Raw genomic sequence first — 25779 nt, 5'->3', positions numbered from 1 at the left:
CCCTCTGCGTGTTTGTCTTTCCATAGCCCCAGGGATGAATATCTACAGAGGGGGACTCTATTGTTCAGACTTTATCCACTGAGGCACAGAAGGCCGAGGAGCCCCAAGGTTGAATGCATTAGGACGTTTTCTGTACACAAAACCTGAACAGGCTGCCAATCAGTGACTCCATATTAAAATCATCCTGAGGAAATGGTATTAAACTTTAATCTTGACTACTGTCCTTCACATGTTATCTGGCTCAAATAACGGTATTATGTCTACTAATAAGGACACATACTGTACAGGGCTAATGCAAATCTATCTATTATTATGATACAGCATGCATTATTGGTAGTGACGTTTATGTGATTAGCCTGAAAAAATACAAAGCCGTCACCATGTTATTTTTAGCCCAACAGAAACTATGGTGCAAAAGCATTAGGAGGGCCAGAGCAACCTGTGCTCGTTTATGTGTAAATGTTGAGCCTCAGCCATCACTGTCACACACTGTGACTTCCTTTAAGAGGACGAGCAGTAGCCAGATGGAGCGAGCGTGTTTTCGAGGACCACAGCTCAGCCCGTGAAGGAGGGTTGTTACGAAACCATCTGCCTCTCGTTACGCATCCAAGGCCCACCGATTCTCCGTGGATGAGTTGCTGCTGAATCACTGCCTGAAACTGGGACAGTCCTTCTGTCTGTGTGTCTTGTACTGTGTGGTTGTCACTTTTAGTCAGCTGGCATGTTTATCAGGCCTAAATACTGAATGAAATGAGTGTGGAAAGTTGGCATAGAATGTTTGGTAAGACTATTCTTTACCCTACTTATTCTTTGTTCAAATATTTCCCGAACTAAGTCATACATTAAGGCCCTTTTGTTATTTTTTATTTAGGCAAAGTTTTGTACTGCTGATTAAACTAGTAAAACATTTTTTACTTCATATCTGTCCGTTAAATGTAAGTCTATAGCTAGCCGCCAGTTAGCTTAGCTTAGCATAAACAGTAAGCTAGACTGGCTCTGTCCAAAGGCAATACATTCTGCCACACTAATAATCACTTTATATCTAATTTGTGTAGTCTGTACTAAACAACTATTAAAAACAAGTGATAGTTTTACAGAGGGTTATGTGCCGGGCTATTTCTTGGCAGTAACATTCCTGAAGTCTCTGCTAGTTGCCTGGCGAGCTCACTTCAGGTCATTCCCTCTGTTTTTGTAATCAAACAGATGGTTATAAGTGAAGTAAGGCGCTGGTAGGGGAACTTTGTTACCAATAGACAGAGTCAGGTAGAATATTTCTTGCTGCTTTCAGTGCTGGCTGAAGCTTCATATTCAGCATACAGACATACATACATGAGTTGTATCAATATTTTTCCAATATGTTGTAACTACTTTGTTAAGAAATTATAACAAAAAACATGTTTCTATTCCTCAAACTATATATAGATACTGAAAAACACAGGCAACATTTCAGCATCTGGACCAAAACATTTCAAACAATACCCAGCCCCTTCTCTTTTGAATTTGTCTGCTGTCACAGAACAGAATGTAAACCTTTGCTCGCTCCTTCCACTTAGTAGAAGTCTTATTGTTCTGTTGCTGTGAGGCCTGCTCGGACATTGACAGCCTCCCACTTTGTACAAGCTCATTCAGTCACACTGTGCTTGGAATTAATCAGCTTTTTTTTGTTCGCGAGGCCCTCCTTCTTAATCGTTCACTATTATCACACTGTGCCTCCCCAGAGAGTGAGAGAGAGAGAGAGTGCTGGGGCGAGGGAACAAAACAGTGTGAAAGAGAGCTAGGAATAAAAGAGATGCAGAGAGAGACTGAGAGGGAAAACTAGACATGATTATAATAAAGTATTTTTGCATGAGGGTTTTCTAGTCATTATAACGTTTCTGATGGTTGAGTGGCAGAATATTCTGTGGACAACTGGACTGCTCTTATTCATATGCTAACTATTACATTTGTAATTCATCAAATTAATGAGCTGTTGAATTAGAACATGCCTGTCGAGGGAATCAGTACTTTTCTGTTTAAAAATTGCTCTATTTATTTTAATTACAATACGTAAATGAATCGTGATTTTACATCGACAATGCGTGCAAAAATGCATGTATCATTTGTAGTTTATTCAAGTTTTTTGACCATGACTGAAATGCTTATGACAGGACAGTGTTGACAGTGACTGGATCTGTACCAACATATACTGTTGCTCTGCTGGCTGGTGATGAGTATTCCAACAGCAGGTCAGATGTGAAAGAAGCAGGTGGTCAATAAAACTAATTAGCTGATGTTCAAATCTCACTGCCAGTAGATAGCCTAATCTCATTCATTCACACGGAACTGCATACCAATTTATTTGGTAACAACAAAGAGGTGTGGACTCATAGCTCATCATCACAATGGCCAAACATACAACTCCTCTCTGTGCCAGTGCTTTATGTACTCCAAGATCTGTACTAAAGTAGATTTCTGGCCCTAATAGATTTCCCTTGTCTAACAGGACCACAGCATAGTCCATACTACTTATCGCCTGTTAGCTCATGAATCATGAAGCAAACAGAAAAATTAAAAATTACTATCACAGTGGAAAGAAAGGATAGCTGCACTCTGGAGCTCATGTCTCCGAATAATGGATGTTTGTACCTTATAAATGATTAATCTCTGAGAGAAACAGAAAATGTTGTTATTATGTCACGGCTGGATTGGGAAGACTCTTTGGGAATCATTAATACTCTAGTCTAAAATATATCCCTCGCTTATGATTTAGGCTGCTTTTTTATGATTTGTTCTGATTCTGTTCAGGAATTGCATCCAGAACGCTATACATGGTTCTTGCTGTGCATGCATACAGAGTTTCATGTGGCAATTGTAAACCACAAAATATTTTTTCAGAGACAGCTGTATTGATCCATTGTCTCTTTGAGGGGCCGCTGTGGGCAACACACCCATTTTTTCTGCCGATCTGCTGAGAACCTGAAGGATGGTTCATAGTATTTATCGAACCACTAAGGTATCTGCTGCGTGTGTGTCAAGGAGTGCCTTTACAAGTCATCAAATTATTTCTACATTCAGGCAACCTCGTCGGGAAAATAGTGCAAGATTGCACGTTCATACAGTTGAAATGATATGGTATTCCCTTAACCTTGCACAAAGTAACTGTATCTCTAAATTTGTTGTTGGTCCATGCAGTCTACCCAGCACTTGGTACAGTAGGTTGAGTATGGTAGGTGTGTTTTGCTGTTGATGCCTGCTTTGATTTTCTCAATCAAGCCTTGGCTCCTTTTTAATGACAAGTCAGCTCTCAGTGCCGTGAAAACCTGTGTCAGGAAAATGGGAACAGTGTGTCTATTGATCACAGTGAAACATCATCCCACATAGAAAGCAGGTATCCTTCAGGGACAACCCTTGCAAGTATGCTGTCTGTGCTCTCAGTGTTTAAAAGTACTGCGGGAGTACGCCTAGTGGCCATAACTGTGAAATATGTTTAGCTAGCTTTACTCTGCATGCCAGTGGGCGCAAATCCCTCGCATGGATTAGGATGTTGATGTTATATGACAGAATTTGGATCAGTGTCCCCTCAATCGTAACTTGAATTAGAACATGTCTGCTGAGGGAATCAGTAACTTTCTGTATAAAAAGTGCTCTGATTATGAATGAATTGTGATTTTACATCGACAGAGTGGGAAAAATGTGTGTGTCATTTATTCGAGTTGTTTGACCATAACTGAAATCCTTATGACAGGACAATGTTGACAGTGACTGGATCTGTACCAACATCTACTGTTGCTCTGCTGGCTGGTGATGAGTATTCCAACAGCAGGTCAGATGTGAAAGAGGCAGGTGGTTTATAAAACTAATTAGGTAATGTTTTCCTTTAATTTGACCCCTTACCATCCCTCCTTTTCTTACTCTCCAGGCGTTCGGCCAGGCTTACACCAACCAGCGTAAGGTGGCTGAGGACGGGGAGACCAATGAGGAGACATTGCTGCAGGAGTCAGCCTCTAAGGAGGCCTACTACATGGGCCGTCTTTTGGTGCTTCAGACGGAGATGACGCTAAGCCGTTCGGTGGCGTCCAACGCTCAATCCGAGAACGAGAGGCTCAACGCACTCGCGCAGGAGCTACGAGAGGTGAGCCTGTCAACGGTTACAGAGTGCGCCTTCTGCATTGTATTTACCAGTTCATGCCAGACATATGACGAGGTAAACTCAGGGAAATCAGGAATATGATGAGAAAACTACTTCGTATTAGTTGACAGTAGAACTCGTTCTGTCATACAGACACATTTTTCCTGGTATTCATCATGCTTTTGTTGTTTTTGTTTAGATACTAATACAGTACAATTTAATTGGAAAAAGTTGTGTATTTAAGATTTGCAAAATTAACTGTAGTTGTATAGAGTTTTGGTGGTTTGAGTAAAAGATGCCCTTTATTTTGAAATATTTGGTCACTGAAGGCATTTTGTGGCAGAGAAATAAAAAATAATAATCTGCAGCTCCGTCCATGCTTGTGCAAACTCTTTGTTGTGAAAGAGTTTTTGAAAAAGGTAACTTGGGATTGTAAGAAAAGTACAACAAACTCTCTTATTTTTGCATCTTACATTATTGTAATTTCTTGAACTTTAAGAAGACTATTTTCCTCATTCTTATTATTTACTGGACATGAACTTACATGAGATCGGTGTGTTTGATAAAAAGCCAAAAGGTCACAGTGACGGGCAGAACATGACACAGAAAACAATATGCATATCCGTACGTGCGAAGTGTGCATTCATGCATTCATACGTCTGCAGCCACTGTGTCCGGCAGTGCAGGAGTTCGACCTTGGGTCAGACGCCGCTGCCACGACCCCATTGTGGGGGGCAAATCCGGTGCTAAGCTGGGGAATAAGAGAAATGCCCTGAGCTCGGCACATGTGTAGGGATAGAGTGAGCCAGCCTCTCATGACTCAACCTAGCAATACACCCACAGGACACACACTCTCATTCACTACATTCATCAAGGAGTGTTGTTACTCTGTCAATTTTCTGAAAATGATACATATGTCAGTGTGAAAGTAAGCAGAGAAATGTCATACTACACAACAGGTACAATTATGGTAATAATATTTTCAATTGGGAAGCTGACTCCCTTGTAGAGTGTAGTCGACATATTCATGATGAGTTGTTATTCTTCCTTCACACACACACACACACACAAACACACACACACACACACACACACACACACACACACACACACACACACACACACACACACACACACACACACACACATACACATGTATGGCTTTTGGCTATCTTTGAAAACTTCATTTGCATGTGTGATGCACATTAATTAGGTGGAGTTGCCTTTTCATCATGAGGAGCAGCTGTTGCAGTCGCACTGGGGGCTTCATCTGTCACAAGCCACGTCTAATCAAAAGCCTCCAAGTGATCTCTCACAAACACTATTACCATATACAGATTCAACAAGAATTAAAGCTTATGCGAAAAGTTTACTTCAGCCAGAGGAAGTTTAGTTTGGTTGTCTTTAGTCTGTAGTTTCATACAAACATAGGAAATAAAACATTTTTAAAAAATCACAGCACCCCAATTCCCCCATGTAGAAGACAACCACCTAGAGTATATATTTTCTTATGCCTAAACCTACAAAATATGACTATATATATTCCCTATCCTGTGTAAACATTTTGGATTTATTCCCCATTACTGCAGCAACAGCGGTGGTAATGATGAATGAATACATGGCTGGAATTCTGCCATATTTCCCATTGTATCATGAATTCAATAAAGCTGTCACAGTCCCAGTCTGTACTGTGCACCCCAGATCAGGGGTGAGTTGCCCATTTTGGCCCTGTGGCAGGCTAATTGCCAGTGTTGTGTGCCGCACTGTCCCTGACCCCTGCCTCTGTAGCCCCTGATCAGCTACGCTTCTATAGAGCCTCAGTGACTGATGATTGGCCTCTAATCCTGTGCACTTCATACCCAGCTCAGTGTAATTCCCCTGCTTTGTCATGAATATGTAAGTGGACAGGATGTAGCAAGGGGAGGTTCTTGTAATCAATAATAATACAGCATCCAAAGATGTGTTATTGTATGTTTTTCATGGTAATTAGGTCTGTCATTTGGTTTCTGCTTTTAAGACATCAGATATTTTATTGGATCAGTATTAAAGTGTTCTCAGTACAGTCCTATTGTACTGCACTTCTGTGTACTTTGCAGTTGAGGCTCCATTAGCTTTAAGAGTATAGGAACTGCTGTCATCTACTGTATAAATCAAAAGATTCATTGAATCATAACGGTCTGTAGTTTTAGTTCAGTTGCCAGTTCTTAAAACACCACTGTCATCCACCCCTGAACACACACACACATAAACAGAGCTTCTGGAGGTTAAGAGCACAGAATTTACCATATGTGTCTCAGGTCTCTGAGTTTCTTCCTCCTGTGAGTGTACCCACTCACTCCTGACACTCTCTGGGTCAGCACTTATGCCATATGTACAGTGAGCTGCAGGGGAGCTGCAGGCAGCGCTGCAGTGAAAGAAGTACATCCATGCGCATATACACTGAAACATTTTCATGATTTTCTATTCCATTATTCATTTGATGCTTCTGTGCAGCGGGACTTGCATTGTACTGTACACATTTATACACATCACAGTACTGTAGTTAATCTTTAGAAAATTCAGGAGAACAATTATCCACTGTCACTACTGCCTACTGTAAAAACAAAGGAATGCATTTTAAGTGACCTGGACCAAGCAAATGTAGAATGAACCCTCTTATAGCAAGACACTACAGGAACTGGCCAATCTTTAGATTTTGGACTATTGTGCTCCCATAACATGCCTTCTTACAGACTATTGGAAGATTTCAGCTAAATTCACCAAACGTTAGCATTAAATTAGGCCTCTTTTAACATGATATTTAAGAAAACTAATTGTCTAAATGTAAGTAAGTAAGCAATTAAGTAAGTACAATTTTATTCATTCATTCATACACATGCATGGACACACTGACACAACTACACCCAGGTTCATGCACTCATACACTATATGCTAACGTGTGCACTTTTCTCAGACTCAGATATTGCATGGAATAGTATTATTTTTTTAAAACTTGAATGTGAATTATGTATAGTATGGGTCAGAGAGTGTTGACTACAAGTATGTTTTAGAGATATAATTTTCTGTGATTAAGGTTATACTGACTTCCAATCCTCTTCTTCCTCCTCTCTCATCCTCATTGTACCCATGTTTATTCCCCTGCTTTTCTCTTTTAATCCCCTTCTTCTCTACTCCAGAGTAACGAGACGCTGGAGCTGCAGAGGAACCGGATGAGGGATGAGATCAAGGAATACAAGTTCAGAGAGACCAGGCTTCTTCAGGATTACACGGAGCTGGAGGAGGAGAACATCACGCTGCAGAAACTGGTGTCCACGCTCAAGCAGAGCCAGGTCAGTAATAACTTATTCAACTAATTTCTAATTACAACACACACTAGCAGATTTTTCCTCATACAGATTTTTCCGCCTTTAATGACGAGACACCAAGCCCCTTCTCATTTATAAGATGAATGACTTGCTTAATTTGCCAATATCACTTCCAGAACCACTTGTTTATGTTTTCAGTATGAGTTCCCGCATGCAGTGGATCGAACAGTGCTCTCATCTAGTTGCTAACCATCCTTTATTTCCCTACAGTGCCATACAGTGTCTATTGGCTTTAGTCACTCTCTTTTTAATAGCTGTACTATGCTGGAGTAGATTAAGGTCATATATCAACATAATATCATCCTTGTGAGTAAGTGGACATTTTTAACTGAAATAAAAATGGAAACCTTTACCTGCATTATGATCATTATTATCATTATTTTTCGCCCACATCATCCAGGTTTGTTTTCAAATGGACTATAGTATGATAGCACCATTCATAGCTAAAATATTATATTGTTATACTGAGTCAAATGTAATGTGGTGCTGTGTTTTGGTTTTAGTTCCCACATTTTTATTTTTAACTAAGATTTTAAAGGGCAAAACTGTTCCCACCTGTCCTTTCTGCACCCCCTCAGGTGGAATATGAGGGACTGAAACATGAAATCAAAGTACTAGAGGAGGAGACTGTCCTACTCAACAGTCAGCTGGAAGACGCATTACGTCTGAAGGACATTTCTGAGGGTCAGTTGGAGGAGGCTTTGGATGCCCTCAAGAGCGAGCGTGAGCAGAAGAACACTCTGAGAAAGGAACTGGCCCACCACATCAGTCTGAGTGACAGCGTCTACGGAGCAGGGGCCCATCTGGCGCTCACCGTCACTGGCGTCGATGGCCTCAAGTTCCCTGACGAGACCAACGGAACCAACGGCACCAATGGCAGCGTCACCCCTGCAACTAACGGCAACAACGAGGACAGCAACCGCCGCAATGGCCACGTTCACACAGGCACCGGATTGGCTAAGATGAACGGGGACTATCGACCTGTTCGAAAAGGAGAGGGCCTGCTCCCCGTGCCAGACCTGTTCAGTGAGCTCAACCTGTCAGAGATGCAGAAGCTCAAACAGCAGCTGCTACAGGTGGGTCATAAGAAAATAATAACAGTTAACCCCACAGTAAATCAAATAACGTTAAAATCACCAGTTTTGACTTGCAGCTTGTTTTTTGGTCAGTACTTTTGCATCATTGAACGTTATTTAGAAGGTCAGCACTGACACCACTTAAACATCACATGGGCTGTGTGTCGAGTTACTGTCTGGAAGATTTCAGTCGCTTTAAAGCTGCTACCAACACTAACCCCAAGACAATTTACTGGAGCCAACGGTACATTAGAGGATGACTCTATTGATCCCCTTTCCCACAGTACGTTTCAGTTTTTAGTGCAGAGACTGAGGCGTCTTATCAATTGTCCTGATGCACTCTGTGGATGTGGGTTTGTGTCTGCATGTGTTTGGTGTATGGGTTTTCAGTGTTCAGTATTCAGTATCCATTGCTTTACTGATGAAAGCAGCTGTGTGCCACTGGTAACAGCAAGGATGGTAGTTTGGGAATGAGAAGAAATACAGGAACCGCATAATATTACAGGCTTTACTGAATGTTAGTCTTCCAACAAAAAACAGTAATTAAAACATATTAGGCCACAAAATGCATCTGGAAACACATAATTATTCAATGATTTTGGCAGCGATAGTTTTAATGTATGCTCTCATATGTACTACTTACTTTGTGGGAGTGATAAAGCTACAGTAAATCATAGCAAAGAAGAAAGAGTAGAGGCAGTACATTTGGGTGCGCCGGGAGCCCTGTCATGGTGATTTGCTTTCACTAGGCACAGGGAGCAGATGCATAGGCAAGACAGAGACACAGCCTGACTACATTTTGCTTTTAGTTTAGAGACAAGGGGACAGAAATAGAGACCTGACGAGGGAATAAGCCCAGAGAGGGAGGGGGAAATGTCATAGGCGTTTTTCCACAGGCACTGTACACATTTCTACCACAATAAGTTCCAACTGCGCGTTGTGATAAGCTACAACCATATAATTAGAGTATAAATATAGGGCTTATTTACAGTTATTTAGTATAGGAAATGTGTTTATCTTGCAGTCACTTCTACACTGAGTCACCTTAGTGCAACATACATTCGTAAAACAGGCACCCCATTTAGGAGGAATACATGCAGTGTGTTGAACACCATAAAATTATGCTGTAGGTAGATTCAGGGCGCACTCACACTGTCCTTCCGCACCGGGCCAAAACCATTTTTTCGGCTAAAGCCTAGTGCGTTTGACCAGTGTGAGTGCACCCGCTCCGCGCATAACTGCGGCCTGAGAGAGGTGGGCTTTTGTAGAGGGAGAGGGGGGACAAGTACCCTAAAGCTAAAATCTAATTAAGTCATTACTGTTCATTTCAGCTGAGCCCCTGAGGGAAATAGAAAATTAGATTAGTGGCTGCAATATTAGCAGTGTGCTTTTATCTGTAAACACAATTACTCACTAATCAATTTTCTCTTTCAGGATGATTATACTGGTGAAGATGTAAACACCAGCAGCATAAAGCTTCTAATCGCTGGTTGAATTTTTTGTTTAAACTATTTTTTCTTTCTCAATATGGACACTGTTAAAGAACTCTCACAATTGCATTTAGGGTGTCGCCCTAAGCATTTATCATCATTTATTTTTTTCTGTTTGCTGAGGTTCCTTTGGCAATGGAAGAGTTGGATCAATAAAGTTTAACCCTTTCAGCGCTGTGGGAGCGCACTCCTTTTAGGGGATGACTGATCATGAAGCAATCGATCAGCACTTAATTTTAGTTGCCATTGTTTTCACCAACATGCTTTGAGTCAACACATGTCCTTAAATACCTTTGTACAATCAAAAATACAATTCAACTGATGTATTGTAAGTCCATGATTTGTTTGTGTTTGTGCATTTTCTGCCCAATAATGATGGTTGCACGGTACATTCTCTTTATCTTTATTAGCCCATTAATATTATGGAGTTGTGCAGGTCATACAGAATACATACTTTTATCAGCGGCACTTGAATATTGCTTTTATTATTTTTATCAGAATTTTATTGTGGGAAAATGCTGTAGGTCACATTATAATTGCAGTTGGTTGGAACTTGAAAGTCACACATTTTGATCTGTTAACGTTAAAGTAAAAGGCTTTGCACTTGAGTTTATTGAAGATTTATATCATTAATCACATTGGCAACATTGTATTTTTCTCTCACTGTCTTGAGCGCCTCTCATGTGGTAGTGTATTCTCCGATGCTGCAGGTGGAGCGCGAGAAGTCGGCGCTGCTCATGAATCTGCAGGAGTCCCAGACCCAGCTGCAGCACACACATGGCGCCCTGACCGAGCAGAATGAGCAGGTCCATCGCCTGACGGAGCGTGTCAACAGCATGAAATGTCTCAATGGAGATAAAGAGCTTGATGACCCACAGGACAGGGAGAAACCCGATGGTGGCTCCTTATCACCACCGGCCAATGGTCACCATGATCCCGATATCCACGGCTTTGAGATCCTGGAGTGTAAGTACAAGGTGGCGGTGACGGAGGTGATCGACCTGAAAGCAGAGCTCAAGGTCCTGAAGGAGAAGTACAATCAGGCGGTGGAAGGGCAGGGAGACAGCCACAGTGACGAAAGGGTCCAGGCACTGAGTGAACAGGTTTGTCATTATTACATGCAGTGTATATTTGTGTTTTTATTCCTGCATTAATTGCAGCATTAACCTTTGCAACAACATATACTTTTTTTATTGAAAGATTTTAACTTCTCTTAACTTCTGTTTTGCACCCTGTTATGTTGCAAATTTCCAACTGATTCCTTCCAAGCAGGTAACTCATTTGGAGCGTAGTTATCGTGAGAGCCGGGAGAGGGTGGGGAGCCTGGAGGCAGAGCTTCGAGCAGCGGCGAGCACAGCCACAGAGAGTCAGGGCATGCTGAATGCCGCACAGGATGAACTGGTAACCTTCAGTGAGGAACTGGCTCAGCTGTACCACCACGTCTGTCTGTGCAACAACGAAACACCCAACCGCGTCATGCTGGACTACTACCGCCAGAGCCGCGTCACCCGCAGTGGCAGCCTGAAAGGCTCAGACGACCATCGGGCTTTGCTCTCGCCTCGCTTGGCACGCCGCCTTGCCGCAGCATCTGCAGCCTGCTCCTCCGAGGCCCTACGCAGTCCCATGGACTCCCCATCCAAAGACACCCATCACAATGAGACAGCAACCAACACAGTGGACTCCTGTCATAGCAGCCCCACCCGCAACCCCACAGGCTCCCCAGTCATCAGCATCTCGCCATGCCCATCTCCAGTGCCCTCAGAGGTAGGTGGGGACCTGCGGAAAGAGCCCATGAATATCTACAACCTGAACGCCATCATCAGAGACCAGATCAAACATCTCCAGAGGGCTGTGGATCGTTCTCTGCAGCTGTCCAGGCAGAGGGCTGCAGCCAGGGAGTTGGCGCCTATGCTTGACAAGGACAAGGAGCAGTGCATGGAGGAGATACTCAAATTGAAGTCCCTGCTCAGTACCAAAAGAGAACAGATAGCCACACTGAGGCTGGTGCTAAAGGCAAATAAACAGGTGAAAGACAATAATATAACATAATATCAATTATATCCAGAGTTACAATCCAAGCTGTACCTGAATCAGGCCTGCCTGTAATAAAATGTTAAATGATCCACATTGCAGACAGCCGAGGGTGCACTGGCAAATCTGAAGAGCAAATACGAGAATGAAAAGGCGATGGTGACAGAGACCATGATGAAGCTGAGGAACGAGCTGAAGGCTCTGAAAGAAGATGCTGCCACCTTTTCGTCTCTCAGGGCCATGTTTGCCACAAGGTGAGAGGGGAAGAGAACATTGTAACTTTAATTGGCACGTGTTAGAGAAATCTCTCACTAACTCTTTGTTTCTTCTCTCTCTCCACAGATGTGACGAGTACGTTACCCAGCTGGATGAGATGCAGAGGCAGCTGGCAGCAGCAGAGGATGAGAAGAAGACGTTGAACTCCCTCCTCCGTATGGCCATCCAGCAGAAACTGGCCTTGACCCAACGGCTCGAGGATCTGGAGTTTGACCACGAGCAGACTTACCGTGGCCGCAGCGCTAAAGTGCCCAAGATAAAAACCAGCCCGCCCAAAGTAAGTCACAGAGGCGCCTTCACAGCTCCCTCTAGTCCCACCAGGCTCCACAACCGCTCCATTATCACCACATTGACCCTCAGTAGTACTCCCTCTGTAGAACTAACCGCCTGTCCGTCCATGTCTGCATGGACTTCGGACACACTTTCTGAAACACTCCAGACCTCAGCTTCAACTCTTCAACCGAACATCAGTTACCCTCATTTGTCTCTAGGCACCCGGCCGCTCATGGTAGACCCTGAGCAGCTAACCTTAGAGTTCAGACGACTCCTTTATTTAAGACAAGATATAGGTCGACTGTCCCCAGCTCACAGCCCCAGTAGCCCTGCCTCAGTATCTCCTCACCTTCGACGAAGGCGATGATTCATCATCTGCGTACACAATTCCCAGAAGACGCAGGATTAGGTAGGATACAGAGAGGATGAAAAACTGGTTTCATATGTCTATGGTTTGAACATGCAGCAACACACAAAGAAGGAGCCACTAACAGCTTGCGCCATCCTAAAAACAGCACCGAACAGCCTTTTTGTTATTGGTTAAGGTTGGACTGCATAGATATGCATATGTGATATCAGGCGTCTTTCTTGGCATCTGAATAGCTGTATTATTTATCATCCTCTTAGATTACTTGGAAGTGTTTCGTAGTGAAAACCAAGCAAAAAAATGGCTGCAATGTCTGCTTCAATATATAATGTGTCACAGCACCTCCCTGTGGCAGACTCTATTAATTGTATGTTAGATTATTATTTTTATGCATTTCTATTTATGAAAATGAAAGTTAATATATATATATATATATATATATATATATATATATATATATATATATATATGACTAGGGTCAGACTGGTGCTTCAGTATAAAAATGGGCTATCGCAACACCAATGCCTTATAGTCTCAACCGGCTCTGACGAGGTCTTCCCCAGTCTAGTCCTCCGTGTTTTATCTGTCCTGCTGTCTAACCCTAAGTGTCACCACTCTGTATATCTGTCTAATTTATCAGTTTCTTGTAGATTGTCAGCAGCCTGCTGCCTCAGTACCGTCACTTTCCCCACAACTAAGGCGAGGGAGAGGCTCCTTAGCCCGCAGGTAACAAGCTATGGAACCTGTTATTAGTAGGCGTCTATCTATCACATCTTTTCTTAGTTGCAGACCTGCATCCGTAGAAAATAAATAGTCTTGCATGCTTTTAGTTTTCACACTTACATTGGCTAGTTATTAGCAAGTGATTAATGAGACCCTTGTATTGCATACATCATCATCACTAGGGGAAGAAGGAATTGTTGTTTTCAACTTGCATGTAATGTTTTGCATGGCAGCATTTGACACATGCTTTTACTGTATACTAATTCTTCTTTTCATTATTGCAATTTAAAAAACATATTAAAATGTAGTTTTACAGTGTACACTGTAGTTTTCTTTCTTATAGACCTTTTCATGGCAATCATGACTTCCCATGCAAGTGTGATTATTAAGGATGTAAGTGTGAAGCCATGCTACTTAGCCTGTAGCTATAATTAGCATCCTTAGCCAAGTTAGGACGTCCACTTTGAGGAAGTGTTATTACTGTTGCCAGTAATGTTTGAGTTTATTGAGAGACTGGGCAACAAGTTCCTTGCTTTATTTTGTCGATGTACTGAGACATATAAACAAGGCAACCATGAAACTGATCTGAGACCATGTTTGGATATAGTGTTGTCCTGGTTAGCCAACACTCTCCAATCCTGTTCTGTTCTAGATGTTCTCACCAAATACTTCGTCTTGAAGTATGATATGAAAAGCCTTTTCTTTGGAATAGTTGGACTTTTTGGTAAATATGTTTATTGTTTTCTTGCCAAACATAAGATGAAAAGATTGATACTGTTCTCTAAATATAAAGCTGCCACTAGAAGGCAGTTTGCTAAGCTTTGCACAAAGATTGGAAAATGAGGGAAACAGCTAGCCTCGCTCTATCCAAAGATATTCCACCTACTAGCACCTCAAAAGTTCATGATTTAACACATTATATCTAGTTGGAGTAGTCTTCATACAAACAAAAGTGTTAAAACAATGCATTTTGATTTTATGTGGGTTTATATGCTGGCCATGGATGTATTACATCCATGATGCTGGCACAGTAACTTCTTGGAATCTCTGCTGGTTGCCAGTAACCTCACCACGACTTTGAGTAAGGGGTAAGCTAATTGGCCGCTCGCAATAGCTTTATATTTATCTTATTGACATTAGAGTGGTATCAGTCTTCTCTTTTAACCTTGGGCAAGAAAGTAAATAAGTGTATTTCCAAAAAAAGTTGAACTTTAAGACAATCATCCATCAACCTTTTGGCCCTTGTCACATGTTGCATTTTTGTTTGCTGATTTAGTGTAACCTCATTCTTCCCTAACTGTTCTTTAAATTAACAGTCTTTATCACTCAATCTTATTTACTCTGTTCTCCTGTCTCTCTGCATTCTTACAGTCCTAAATTTTTGGCAGACCTCCAGGAACACCATGCAGTCCTGTCCAGCAGCAGTAGCCTTCTCTCCCCCTGCGACCCTCGTAACTGTCTGGCCCAGCAACCCAAGCCCCCTGGCACCTAGCCTTGCTGCGTCAGCCCGGGCTCTGGCCTTGGTGTGGTAGGAGTCATGCAGAGACACTTTGGATGGGGGTTCCCTCAGTGTAACCTCCCTCCAACCTTTCAATGCCACCTGGTGCTTACTGGACTCTGTGACCACCGCCCTAAGCGCTACACGGTTGGCCCTTGACAGGCCTGCTGGTTACCTGGGTCGCAGAAGAAGAGCAAGACGCTCTCTTTTTCTCTGGAAGTGATATCCTGTCCTGAAAAGGATTGAACTGAGGCGCAAAATGAGTAAACATTTTGGGGAATCGGTTCCCTTATTTGTATTAATATTTATTTATAATTTATTTACTCTATTTATTTACATATTGATTTATGACAATTTTCTGAGATATTTATTATTGGAATGTTTTTTCTGTGTTCGTTAGTCATTCTTCAAGATGTGTTTTACTGCTGTGGTGCAGACTTCAGTGATCACAGACAATTTAGCACATTCACTACTGTACATGGCCAGAACTCCTGAATAAAGGAAAACCAATGCAACCAAAACCAGAACTGCAAAAGTTCTTTCTGGGCTAGTGAACAGATTTAAAACATGCCATACTACGGCATGTAAAATGTTTCAATTTTGTCAGTATAATAATCAAAATATATGAATGCCACTTTCACATAGTAGTGTTACATAGAGTACATTGAGGTTGACATTGCAAACAGACTAATGAAGGTAAACACTGTATTACAAGAAAACTATTTATTGTGGTGGTGATGGGTGGATTTCAACTACCTTTCTAACGTCACTAGTCTTTCTTGGGATGCTTGTGGTTTTTTTATACTTTGGGTGGGGGATCATGTGCATAAAGACTTTTTTTATACCTCTTATTATTTATATTTATTTTTACAGCAGACTCTAGTGACATGGTTGTGTCTGTTATGTAGCTCAGATCTCTTGAGAGACTGGGTGCTTGAGATCAGACTAGGGCTGTTGGCCTAGGTTTTTGACTTTTAAATTGTACAGGTTTAAGTGACCATGGAGTGAACAGACCTCCATCTTTTTAACATTAGTTGAGAGCAGAGGATTCCCAAAAGGTGTGCCTCTTCTAGAGTTACTGTCACTGTCATGTCAACATTGTATTATCACCTTAAAGTATACTCTGTCTTCTCTGTGAGCTCTTTCACTGTATTAGCGACAACCCCAGAATGCTGTTCTTTGTACCTCCTACATAGACAGTGGCAGATATTACGTTTTCAATATACCAATCTCCACTTTTCCTTCATTGTAATATCTCTTTGTTTAGCTGTCCCTACATGCTTCCTCCAAACAGTATGCAGTACTGTCCAAGCACAATTATGCATTATAGCAATACAGTAGTGCTGGTCATAGACGGATCTGATTAAGATTTACCCAATCTTTTAACCATTTCTGTCACCATAAACTAACCAGCAGGCTGAAAAGAAAGGCAAGACATAAAAAAACAAAATGGGGACAAAATTGAGATATTTTCATAGTTTTGATCACAGAGGAATGGGCTAAGTCTCACTGAGATGGATGTAATGTGTGACGTTTGTTGCATAATTGAAATTCAATTTTTCTGTCTTTATTCCCTCATAATGTCTTTAATGTTCATGTTCTCCTTACTGCACTGAATACATATTTTTCTGCCAGATGGATATGAAACGGATAAACTGAAATTACATAGCCAGTATAGTGTTGTAATGACAGATAAAAGCATTTCTGTGACATCAGCGTTGAGTGAGTGGACTCTTTCTGTTCTCTGTGTGTGCATTTGCTGGATTTGTCTTTGTTAACAGTATACACTGTTATTTTTGCAACTGGAGAGTGATTAAAATATTTGTGGTCCAAAAGTAGCTTCTGACCCCTCACAGGCTCATTGGTTACCTAACTCTCTTGGTTTGTTTGCACAATATAGTCGTGGATGGAGAGAGACTAATCCAATTAAACGAAAAAAATGTGGTTTAAAAAGAACAATAGCTGTACTACAGTGGGTTTAACTGTTTCTCCTCCATTTAAAACCGTGTTAAACTGGTTCCACAAGTAAATAAAAGACCTGTCCTTGGATTTGTATGTGGCTTTGTGTTTGTGTATGTTTCTGTCTAATCTTTTTTAATGAACTAGACAGAACGTATCTTTCCATATCCATGCCTAAAACAGCACATAATAGGTTAAAATGTTGTTGTTTTTTAATGCACAAGAGAGATTAGGGTTTGATCCTCATATTTATGCATCACCTCAAACTTAGTACTTTCACAGAACAAGGCAATCACTTCTCAGGACACATGGTTGATTTGAATCAGCACTTAGAAATTAAGCAGTCTGTTACAGACTGAGGAAAAAGGTAAAAGGAGACATCAGCAGCTTATAGTAAGAAGGTCAACAATGGGTTTTGTTACTAAGTGTATTGAACACATGGTGTATTTTTTTCTCTTCATTGGCGTAATTATGAGTCACATTACTATAATCCTGATTTTGATCGATATGTTGTACAGTATATACTTCTTTAGAAAGGTAGTTTCCTCACTTGCCCTGCAGCCATCTTTTGACTGGTGAATAAATTCAGTCCGTTATCACAAAGGAAAGAAAAAAATCAGAACAATGTTGATTTAATTTAATGTCCAGTCATAGCAAATAAATATGGCAGGGTCACATTATTTGCTTGCACATTATGAGCTTATCTGAATATCAAACTACATATACAATACTGCATTGAATATGGAGAAACAGACAAAACCCTTCATGAAGCCAGAGTTTCTTGTTAGACACAGACACTCATTCCTTATAAATGTATACCATATTCCTCCTTATTAATGAGATTGTGTTTCACAATTGAATGTAGCATCTTTAAATATGCAGATGCTATAGCCTCATAATCATGGTTTATTATATTGTACATCTGTAATAAATAAGAATATATTATTTCTTTATCTTCTTTTTTGACAAACTATCTTCAACCAATAAATATATAACCTCCACTGGCTCCCGATCAAACAACGCATCGACTTCAAAATACTCCTCCTCACCTTCAAAGCTCTTCACCATCTGGCACCACCCTACCTCTCTGACCTCCTTACCCCCCACCGCCCCTCCCGAGCCCTCCGATCCTCCTCCTCCCTAACTCTGACCATGCCACCTTCCAAACTCAAAACCTTCGGACACAGAGCTTTCTCTAGAACTGCACCCCGACTCTGGAACTCTCTCCCCCAGCCCATCCGCGACTCTCCATCACTCACAACATTTAAATCCCGTCTAAAAACCTTCCTTTTCTCACAAGCCTACAACCTCCCCTACCCATAACTACATTCACTCCCGGCCTCCCCCCCCGACTCCCCCCCCACACTCCTTCCGCTCTCCTCACCCATTTCAGCCCCTCCCCTTGACCCCCCCCCCCCCCCACTGCTCTTCAATCCATCCCCCCACCTCTATTGTTGTACCTGTTTCTACTATTTGTCTGTATCACCATTACCCCACGCCCCCTTCGCCTTGCTTCCCTGTCATCCTTGTCTCCTGTTGTTTATCGTCTGTATATACTATATGTCCTACTCTGTAAGCGACTTTGGGTTTCTGAAAAGCGCTTTATAAATAAAATGAATTATTATTATTATTTTAAATGTTGAATGCAATCATTCAAATTTTCATCAATTCAAAATGATGATATGTGTGTGTGTGTGTGTGTGTGTGTGTGTGTGCGTGTGTGTGTGTGTGTGTGTGTGTGTGTGCGTGTGTGTGGGTGTGTGTGTGTGTGTGCGTGTGTGTGTGCGTGTGTGAGACATTGTCTGGGTGTTATAATAAGGAGGTCCGCACAGAGAGGGGGGAGAAGGGCGGGGTTTGGGGAACATTGGGATTGAGAAAAGTGCACGACACGTTCACCTGTTAGTCTGATGTTACTCATTGACCCGCGCAGGCGCACATGGGCTGTCGTAACGCAGCTGGACCTGGACGCGGTACTGAGTTTGCACGGGGGAGTGGACCGCCTTTCTTAAACTCGTAAATTATTATTTCCGCTCAATTTGAATGCGTTTCACGGTAGTATCTCAATGCTGGAGCGGTCAACGCCTCAAAACAGAATGGACGGCTTTAGCCGAGTCGCTTTTCGCCGGAAACAACTTAGTCTGGACACCGTGGAGCCAGAAGAAACAGGTGAGTTGTGAAGGAATGCTCGAACATCCCTTTTCTTTCTAAACGAAATCCTAACTTTTCTATGCCAAAACTATTGCTAGAGATTCAAAGGACTCCCGCAGGCTACGTTATGCTCTTTTACAACCTATTGTAAAGCCCAGTGCTTGTTAATAACAATAATAAGACATCATTCCTCAGCTGCTGATTGTGTTTTGTTTTTAAATGCTACTGTATGTCTTATCTGATTTGCCTATTCATGGAAACGTCCTTCTGCATTTTACTGTGCAGTAAGAGCATGAGTAAAAAAATCTAAAGGATTATAACAGGCTGTAAAGTCTTAAGCTGTTTTCCCTGTGACTCAGTGTTAAGGCTGTATCAGGTCCTCTATTATCCATGCTGTTTTTGTCAGGTTGGGAGAGCATGGAATGGCCAGACTGTAACACACCTACATTATAGCCCATGTTTACACACCACCTCTGACTTGCTGGCTGCTCAGCAGCTATGGAGGCTTCAAAGGCAAGTCCCAGCCTGTTGTGTAACCATCTACATGCTGGAGGGCAAATTTTTCTTCATTTCTGAAAGTCCTAGAACTTATGCGCTCAGGAGCATGCAAAGATTAGTTTATATGATGGGTCCCTGTGCAGCCCTGGGTGTCAAAAAGAATGTCTCCAGACAAACTTCCAGATGGATCTTTGCACACCTGCAGCCTGGCAGTTGTAACTGACAGCTTGGCGAGGCTTAAGTCCATATTTCTCAGAAAACTGGGATCCAAATACATGTCAGCTCTCCTGCGGTGTGTGCTGTCTGGGCAAGATTTACTGGGACGGGAGGTGCTCGTCTTATCTTGAAACTCTGCAGTTTGCTTGTGCTAACATGCAGCTGAGGATACTGTACTTGCAGTTTGATGTGGACTTTGCTCTGTGGTCAAGTGCCACTGTTAAGATGAGGCAAGGGGCCTTCAGCTCAAGGCACGATTATCTGCAGGAAGCGAGGTAAACACTAGAATGACCAGATGTATTATCTGTCAGTGAATCACTGTGTGTTAGCAATATTGAAGTCAATATTGGAATGTATGAGCTTCTGCCCCCAGTATTACACAATTTTTGGTAATGCTTTGGTAATATACAGTACAACATATTCAACAACATTTGCTTTACTGGTCAGTAGATAATAAAAAAAAGTATGCTGGGCTGAATCCAAGGTCTGAGCTTCATGGATGATAATGACCCAGTGTGACCAATAGCTTTTGAGCAATTTTAGCTCCATTAGATGTTAGATTATATTAGATTATATTAGATTTTTCTATCACAGATGTACAGTTTATCTTCCTCACAGCACCATACATCTATTCCCTCCTGTCATCCCGTCCTTTTTTGCTCCCCATTATAAACTAAAAGGAAACAGTCCCACTGTTTCATTACTGAGCTATTGTATTTGTGTCTGTTGTGATGGTTTTTGTGGACATTAAACTAAACCTTCTTTGACATGAACATTGGTTGATTTTTGAAAGTGAAAGAACTGAATAAAACAAATCAGTTTAATGTGATTTCCCCCGTCACACGTTGGACATTTCATTGATCCAGCAGTTTTATTGTGGTGGCTGAGCCCGCATTTCTCAGACCACGGATATGATTTAGGTAGCGAAGCAGTTTTACACAGTGATCTATCATGCTCTGTTGTTTGGCTCTATTTGTATCGGTCTGTTTTAGAAGATTCACAGGAGTGTATGAAATGGGATTTTTAGGGCCATACTATTCATGATAAAGAGGATGCTTTTTTGTTGTTTATGTCTGTTGTGATCTGTTCTTCCTGGACGAATGGTCAGGAAGCAGCAAGTCTTTAAGTCTATTGTCCTTTCAGCCCAGGTAGCTTTTAATTGTAAACTTTAATACATTATTATCCTGTCGGCTCTTATTTAACAGAGTTGGGTTGTGACAACACTATACCACTATCATACACATTAAAGTTGGGCTGGGCTGCCCTCACATGGCTAATTTTGGTCTTCGTTGGCTAAGATTTCTTCTTTTTTTATGCTTTTTTCATACTGAATGATTCATTTCCATGAAACTTATGACCACTGCATTACGGCAATAGTTACCAACAGTTTTGGGAGAAGGTTGGAACTTTTGGTAGTCTTACACATGACTGAACTTTCATTTTATCATGACTTGTTCCTTTAAGATGGCTTATTATATCTAAATATATGAATGTATTATTATCATTTTGAGGGATTTAAAGCTTCCTTTAGCCGTCATGCACTAACACACTGACAATATGACAATATATATATCATCAAAATTATATTAGAATGTATATCGTATATATTATCTATCGTATGTATTTTTCATTATCGTTTCTATTGCGATTCCTTGCTTGTGAAGTTCATTTTGTAACTTACTTAACTTAATAAAATGAGAAAATGCTAATTTGTTAGGTATTCACAAAGGAGTGTACAAAAACAGACTTAACCATATGGTTGTTATATAGACTATTTACTGATCTACCAGAAAACATGCAATATAGTGATAAATTTCACTATAAAGAATGAAAAGACCTATATGAGTATGTTAGCCAGATCACCCTGTGCTACTTGAAAGAGCTCTATTTTTTTCTCTCTTTCTTGTGTGAAGTCGAGTTTGCCCAAGTCTCTTATTTAATTTAATTGAGTGAAATTTAATTTGTGTTTACCGCTAATAACTCGGAGGCATGTGGGTTTTAGCTGGTGTTACCGCGAGGACAACCGCATTAGTCTACAACAATGATGCTGTTTGTTTTCTATCTGCTAAGATAGAAGCAGTGGGATTGTATGAATTAGGTACTGTGTGGCCTGCTAGCCTACTGCTTCTGGTATTGTTTTGCTGCACTGGTGCTCATTCATCCTGTGCTGAACGCTCTCGCTGTCTTCTCCTGGCTTTAACTCACTTGAGGCAACAGTGTGCAGCTCAGTTCATGATGGCTTAAAGATGATTTATTTTATATGGTGTGCACTGCTGTAACACATCGATATATAATACACCCATCACAGAGAGACACTGTGATTGTTTTTTAGATTATAAAAGGTCAAGTGGAAAGTCTTTTCCTTTCCCCTACTTTGTGGTTATACCAGAGTTACAGTTTTGTAAATAACTGCTAAACAGAAATTTTGATTTCCATTTAGTTTTATTTATAACAACAACACATATTAATTTAACAGTGTGAGCCAGCTGGCTGATTTTAAACTGTTGCTGAGCTTTGCTTTGACCAAAGCAATAGGAAACAGCAAAACAATTACAGTAATACAGTACATCCACATTCAACACTATCTAAATTCAGTACATGTAGCCATACAAGTACGCAACACAAAGCAGGAAAACGCAAAGCAAGACTCATTACAGCCATGTTTTGACGCATACAGAAATGCAGGGCAGCAATAAAATATAACAATCATGATGGAGATGTTGATGAGATGCAGTAAACATTAGCATTAAGTGATTGATTGAGCTCTCATAAATAAGTTATTCAGTATGAAAAACCATAAAAATGACTAATCAACATAAGAAATCATAGTCAACTAAGACCAAAATGGCTGATTAATCGACTGATCAACCAAGCTGGGGCAGCTCTAGACACGACACACATAAGCCATACAGCAGAGTTTATTCATATTTCATACATACCCCTAGGCCATGCAGAGCTGACAATCAGGGACTTGTCACCCGGAAGTTAGCCAGTAATAACAACAATAATAATGAAATTACCACTTTTTTTAAAAGATCATTTTTATGGCAGTTTTCAAGCCTTTTATTAGATAGGAGAGACAGGAAATGGGGTGAGAGAGAGAGGGGGAAACATGCAGCAGGGTAGCAGGTTGGAGTCGAACCCGTGGCCGCTGTATATTTAAATATTTTCCTTGTGTTAACTTTGTCTCTGGTAGAGACGTTTAGGACTAGACGTGATTGTGTGTGGAGGTGGTTGGATTGCGTAGTTGATAATAACAGTGGGTGTGGGCTGCAGCAGGAAACAGCTAATTTGTGTGTGAGTTTGTGTGTGTGCGAAAGTGTGTGTGGTGTGTGTGTGTGTGTAATATCCCTCAGCTGTTGCACACACATGCTATCACAAACACCATGAGGACTAGTCACTGCACTTTTCAAATTTACCAGTAGGTGGAGGTAAATGCTCAGGAATGTTTTCACCCATTGCCCAGCAGGTGGACCTTCGGTGCTCAGTGTGTGTTGTGGATACATGCAGACTAGAGTCATTCCTTTGAAACAAACTAACCATCAATATATGCTATATCCTGGCATGATACTGTGCTGTTTCTCCCAAATCAATTAGAAAGCAGTTTTCTTAGATTGTCTCTATAAAACCAAGAGGTCCTTCTGTTTGAAAGCACATTATCATGCTTTTGCTCTTTTAATTATTTAGTTTTGACTAACTTATATATGAATGAGAGGTGAAACGTCTTCCTAGAGAAACAACCAGTCCAGTTGTTTTTGACTGAAATTGCTTTGCGGATAACGATGACCTGGACGAATGAGAACATTCACAGGCTAACTTATATATGATATTTTTCTCACTGTAACACACACACACACACAAAAACACACTCACACACACACAAACACTATATTCCGGTGATTCTGTATAGACAGGGATATTTCTCACAGATGCCTGCTGGAGAAACAATGAGGTGAAGAGAGGAAACTAACAATGGGCTACTTTTAGACTGTTTGAACATCAACGTGTAGGGTTTCTCCAGAAAAAAAATGAGATACTGTAAGAACACAGACTGATGATGTTTCCTTTATATGAGTGTGTGTGTGTGTGTGTGTGTGTGTGTGTGTGTGTGTGTGTGTGTGTGTGTGTGTGTGTGTGTGTGTGTATGTGTGTGCACTCACCTTTATGTGTCACACACCACCCAAAGCCAGATTGTCTTCTCTAATGGAATTAGTATTTTACTCTTAATCTAATTTTATTCACCTCTAAAACCTTATCAGTTGGGTTTAATAACCAGAGCAAACTGTCAGTGCTCACTCTGAATCCCAATATAAAAAGTCAGTAGATGCCTAAATATCTGCTGTGTGTTTCAGCCATGACACACTGTTTTTTTAACCATGCGCCAACAGGAGTTTCCTGACTGTGTGTTGTTTCCCCCTCCTGACTGGCATCGTTAGCCTGTGAGGCTCTTCCCAGAAAGTTACTGAGACACTAAGAGACTACAGAGGGAATTTGAGGAAGTAACTTTACAGAGAGGAAGATGTGGGGCAATCGTGTAACCCAACCATTTTTTTCTCACCTTTGCGAAATTACGGACATCCCATCTGCAAGAGGACAGAAAGATGTGAAGGTGTTAGTGGTTGGATGACTTGTCTTCCTCCACAGCGCTGTCTTTCTACGCTTCAGCAGTAGAGTACAGGTCTCAGCATAGCATCCACTCAAGATGTCTCCTCCGCCTCGCTGTTGGTGGTAGAGGAAGGAAGGGGAGAAAGTACTAAACAGAGGTGTATTTTAGGCCACCGCTTCCACATAGGAAGTGAAACTTTTCCTTGATCTTATCCGTTCATAGACCTCACTTTCTCAATCTACACTTTCTGTTGCGTTCTGTCCACCAGCTTGGACACAGAATGGACTGTCTGGCTGCTGGTTACCGGAGGTCCCGCCTCAGACACGTTGCCTCGGGTAGGTGATCCTTACATGCCAGACAACACAGTGAGGATGAACACTGTCAGTAGTTGAATATATATGTTTGGAGGATTTTGGGTTGGTATTTTCCTAATCGAAATAAAAGACACTGGACTGACAATGAAACGACGACGCAAGTACTGGTTTTGGAGGCGGAAAGGTAAAACCGCAAAGATGTGTCTTCTCTGCTGTTATGGTAAGATTTGGAGACTACATACTTGGCTGTACACTGAAAAAGTAAGGATATGTTGATGTTAAAAGATGAAAATAATAATATGTGAAGAAAAGTTTTATATCCTGCCCATCCTTTCACAAACATCATCTGTGACTAATCTCATTACCTTAAAACACTCCCTGCTGCTCTGTTATCCTTGTTTGACTGGCATTTAGATAATCATTTTCTACCAGCGAGCAGGACCCATTTCCTCATGTTATCATCCGGCTGCTCTCCCATATAGACCATTTATTTCCCACTCTGCTAGTGTGTTGCTGTTCCCTCTGACGAAGTGCTAGGGCTGCACAAAACAAGAGCAAATTACCTGAAAAAGTTCCCTCCTATCTGCAGTAAATTAATCTTTTTGTGATTATGTTTTGTCAGAAGTCAGTGGTTTACCAACGTGAGTGTTTAGTAAATGTATTTGTTTAGGTAATACTTGTCGGATACAGTGAATATACTTGGAGTAAATGTATTCATTCACTGAGGGTGCATTTTAATCCACCAGGCTGGGAAAAAAATGTTTTGTTCTCAGAAGCCTGGGAACTAGTTCCCCCTTTTTAGACCCTCTTCTAACCACTCTGGCCTTTTGG

At 41.3% G+C, this 25779-nt stretch overlaps 2 protein-coding genes across 2 annotated transcripts in view; both read left to right on the top strand.

The window, feature by feature from the left end:
- Positions 1–15329, top strand: part of bicd1a (bicaudal D homolog 1a) — a gene marked incomplete at its 5' end in the record, with an annotated part of 28646 nt that extends 13317 nt beyond the window's left edge. Inside the window, 9 exons of the mRNA XM_083916495.1 lie at positions 3899–4111; positions 7285–7437; positions 8052–8549; positions 10750–11142; positions 11312–12064; positions 12173–12324; positions 12413–12623; positions 13627–13712; positions 15081–15329. Coding sequence (XP_083772621.1) covers positions 3899–4111; positions 7285–7437; positions 8052–8549; positions 10750–11142; positions 11312–12064; positions 12173–12324; positions 12413–12623; positions 13627–13712; positions 15081–15201 — 2580 coding nt within the window. The 3' untranslated portion in view covers positions 15202–15329. The remainder of the gene's footprint in view (positions 1–3898; positions 4112–7284; positions 7438–8051; positions 8550–10749; positions 11143–11311; positions 12065–12172; positions 12325–12412; positions 12624–13626; positions 13713–15080) is intronic.
- A 3873-nt stretch (positions 15330–19202) lies between these two features.
- Positions 19203–25779, top strand: part of fgd4a (FYVE, RhoGEF and PH domain containing 4a) — a 55245-nt gene continuing 48668 nt past the window's right edge. The window contains exon 1 of the mRNA XM_083916123.1: positions 19203–19332. Within this exon, the coding sequence (XP_083772249.1) occupies positions 19230–19332 (103 nt within the window). The 5' untranslated portion in view covers positions 19203–19229. The remainder of the gene's footprint in view (positions 19333–25779) is intronic.

This window comes from Echiichthys vipera, assembly GCF_963691815.1.
Source record: "Echiichthys vipera genome assembly, chromosome: 7".
NCBI lineage: Eukaryota > Metazoa > Chordata > Actinopteri > Perciformes > Trachinidae > Echiichthys > Echiichthys vipera.
This window is presented reverse-complemented; position numbering and strand designations above follow the sequence as displayed.